Source organism: Penaeus monodon, chromosome 26 (genome assembly GCF_015228065.2).
Source record: "Penaeus monodon isolate SGIC_2016 chromosome 26, NSTDA_Pmon_1, whole genome shotgun sequence".
Taxonomy (NCBI): Eukaryota; Metazoa; Arthropoda; class Malacostraca; order Decapoda; family Penaeidae; genus Penaeus; species Penaeus monodon.
The window spans coordinates 23513888-23517822 of NC_051411.1; the positions used below are offsets into that span (position 1 = coordinate 23513888).

At 43.7% G+C, this 3935-nt stretch overlaps 1 protein-coding gene across 1 annotated transcript; it reads left to right on the forward strand.

The window, feature by feature from the left end:
* Window positions 1–49: 49 nt before the first annotated feature.
* Window positions 50–3728, forward strand: LOC119590010 (mucin-2-like; the record flags this gene model as incomplete). Its single annotated transcript, XM_037938720.1, is given in 3 exon segments — window positions 50–139; window positions 2074–2214; window positions 2813–3728. Coding segments are annotated over 3 exon segments (705 nt in total), but the record flags the coding sequence as incomplete, so codon positions are not given.
* Window positions 3729–3935: the final 207 nt, after the last annotated feature.

Here is a 3935-nt window from a genome sequence, read left to right on the forward strand (position 1 = left end):
ACATAGCCCCACCTGCCGACGACCAGGATACCAGCACATCACCCTACGGATCATCGTCGACGCCAAGCTGGTGCCCGGCCCCCGGCCCTGCTTCCCCGTCACCAAGCAGTTCACGCAGTACGAGACGGTCGAGAACTACGTGAGTAGCGGGGGAGCCGCCGGCGCTGCGCTGCCCGAGCAAAGCATTGTGATAGTATAATACACACACACGCACACACACATACACACACTCACACACACATACTCACACACACACACACACAGACACATATGTATATATATATAATATATATATATATATATATATATATATATATATATATATTATATATATATACATATGTATTATATATATCGTATTTATTTTTTCTCTTCAACTTTAAGATCCGATTTCTTTTATCCCCGAACTCGGTCTACTTGCGCAGTAGGATGTAGGCAGTACTTCTGCATTCGGCCTTCGAACAACTGAGCCTCGCCTTACAGTGGCGTCCCCACGACCCATCCTGTGGTGACCTTTCAGTCCTCCGATAGAGATCCCTTTGGTCTCTCCTGTGTGTCCCCACAGGCTCTCCAATGATGTCTTCTCAGCCTTTCTAATGGCTTCTTCCTCTTCTTCTAGCGGTGATTCTTCGGTCCTTCCAATTGCACTTTTTCGGTCGTTTCAAGTAGCAGCATCCTTTCGGCCGTGCCCTCCAGCCCTTTCAGTGGCGCCCCTCGGCCTTTCTATAGTGCCCCATAAGCCATTCCAGTAGTGGACTCATCTTTCCCATAATGTCACCCGGTCCTTCCAAGGATTTTCCCTTCGGCCTTTCCGGTGGTACCTTTCTGGGCCTTCTAATGGCGTTTTATTGGTTCTTTCAGTCCTTTTAATGGTTCCCGCAACTAAGATTTCAAAAGGATAGAGCTTAAAGCTTGTCGACTCAATAATAGATAGCCAAAGGATACAGAGTTGCTCTCAGAACATGGTCTATTTACGATGCCAAAGATTCGATGGCTGCAGGTATGGTGTCAGAATTTTGTGGTGCCTTCTCTTGCTATGGTATCCTAGCACGTGCTTATATTGCTTAACGGGTAATTCAAACCCAATGTCCACCTTCAAATGTTAAGGAACCTCTGACTGATATGAGAATGAAAATTCCTTCTTCCTTTCAAGGATCATCTAATTATTGCCCTAGGACGCCTAATTTGATGTGTTGTCATCTCTCCTATTCATGGGAGGTTCCTATTCTTATCTATCCACACACATACTGGTACACACACAAATAAACAGACACACATAGACACACACAAATGTATGTATATACATATATATATGTGTACACACACACACATACACAGATACATATATATATATGTATATATATATATATATATATATATATATATATATATATATATATATATATATATATATATATTTTTTTTTTTTTTTTTTTTTTTTTTTTTTTTTTTTTTTTTTTTTTTTTTTACAGCCATTCATTCCACTGCAGGACATAAGCCTCTCCCAATTCACTACTGAGAGGTTATATAGCAGTGCCACCCTTGCCTGATTGGGTGCCCTTCCCAATCAACCGCGGTTTGCGCCGCGGCGGCGACTTTCCCTACGACACATGCGTTTGACTTCTCAAGGCGATATGTCTTTTTCTCGGGCTCGAGCCAGCAGTCAGAACGCAAGCGTTTTTACGACTGCTGCGGCGGGGAATTGAACTCGGGACTACGAGGGTCTCAGTCCAGTGCTCTATCCACTGGACCATCGTAGCAGTCACACACACACACACACACACACACACACACACACACACACACACACACACACACACACACACACACACACACACACACACACACACACATATATATATATATATATATATATATATATATATATATGTATATGTATATATACATATACATATACATATATATATGCATGTATATGTATATATATATACATATATATATATATATATATATATATATATATATATGGATATGTATATATATATTGATATATATAAACGAAGAAGATTCTTCCATGGCATTCGCATTGATGAACAACTCCCCCCCCCCCAGGTGCCCATCTACAGCACCGCCGTCAGTCCTCTCTACTTCCCTACTACCATCTACGACACGAAATACGTCACGCTAACCAACTACGTCACCAAGCTACTGCAGACGACGGTCTACGCCGTCTACACGGAATATGAAACGTCGGTGAGTCTTTTCGATGAGTAAATGGTGACTCTTTCGCCGCGGTGAGCGATGGTTTCTGTTTCAGCGAGTGAGTGGTGAGTGCGTCGCGCTTTACTGGTGAAAGTGTGTTGGTCATGAGTAATTGTAACGATGGTGAGTGAATGGAGAGTGAGGTCAAGCTGGTAAATGGTTTACCGGTGATGAGAGATTGTAGGCAAGGTGAGTACGCAGTTGAGTGAGCTGAGGATGACGTCAGATTGATGAATGATAAGTTGCTGATTAGTGACGATGGCGTTGGTGTCTGACTGAGTGACACAGGTAGTTAGTTACTGAACTAAATTAATTTCACTTGCTTTCTCTTCCATTCTTTCTTTTCCCTTTTCTTACCTTTCCCTCCCGCTCCCCCTGGCTGCATCATCTCTCTATCTTAATACGTTTTCCTGCTTTCTTGCCCTTTTCTTCTTACCTATTCCCCTTTTATTTCTTCTTACCTATCGTATTTAGTCTGTTCTGTTCTTTCAACATAAGCATTTACTTTGGTTAATCTATCCACACGCACGTTCACATTTTTTTCCAGTCCCCCGTTCAACTGACCCTTCCGCTCCGTTTTCTTTGACAGGTGTCGCAGGGCCTGTACTACGAGTCGGTGACGCTGCCCTTGACGAACCCCGAGTACGAGACCCGTACCAACATCCAGCTGACGGTCGTCCCGTCACTCGTTACGGAGGTCGTCACGCTGACCCGCCCGTCGTCTCAGATCATTCCCGTGGACAAGACACAGACGCGAACGCTTGTACTGGTGCCGGAATTCACCACGACGGAGGTGGTGCCGTACCCCATCGTTACCACGAACACGATCGTGGAGACGGTCCGCGTCCCGATCACCACGACGGTGACGGTCACCGCGGCGCCGCTGCCCGTGCCCAAGAAGCCCGTCGGGCCCAAGGTCACCAAGACGCTCGTGCAGACCAACGTGCACTACACCCCGGCCTACGTCACCAACACGGAGTACGTGACCAAGTATACCACCGTGACGGATAGGCAGAGGTACCCCTTCACCGTCACCGTGCCCGGGAAGTGCGGATACCACTAGGAGGTGGCGAAATGCGGAGAGGCTTCCCGTAGACTCTAGGTCTACGCTGCGTTTTACTTCCGGGTTGCAACCATCCGATCGGTTGCGCTGGCCGCTCACTATTTTCAAGGAATGCATGCTGTTCCAAACGCACAGACAAGCACACATTCACACAAATAAGCGAGCAAGCAAGCAAGCAAACAAACAAACATAAAACATTCATACACTTCACTTATCCAGTGTCCCAAGAAACCAGTAAAGGAAGCTGCCCGAGTCAGGCTTAGGTGTTACAAATGTATATATATATTTTGATGCGAGTGTCATATATGTGTTACTAAATGGTGTTTACATTTCAATGAATGAAATGAGATGACGATATACTTAAGTAATTTCATCTGCTTCGTGTTCATATTTTATACAATCTAAAAAGTATGATAAACTTTGAAATAAATGTTGTTGTATACTTAGTCTTTTTTTTTAACATATTCATTGGTGAGATCTTGATATTCTATATTATAAATAATAACAGGAATAACATCAATGCAAATGAAAACATACAGACCTTTGTGGGGAAAAAAACAAGAACAACGGCACATCAATAATGATACAGGAGTAAATAGATAAACCGCTACTATTTCTTTACAAAAATACTAGATAAGACATGCAGTAA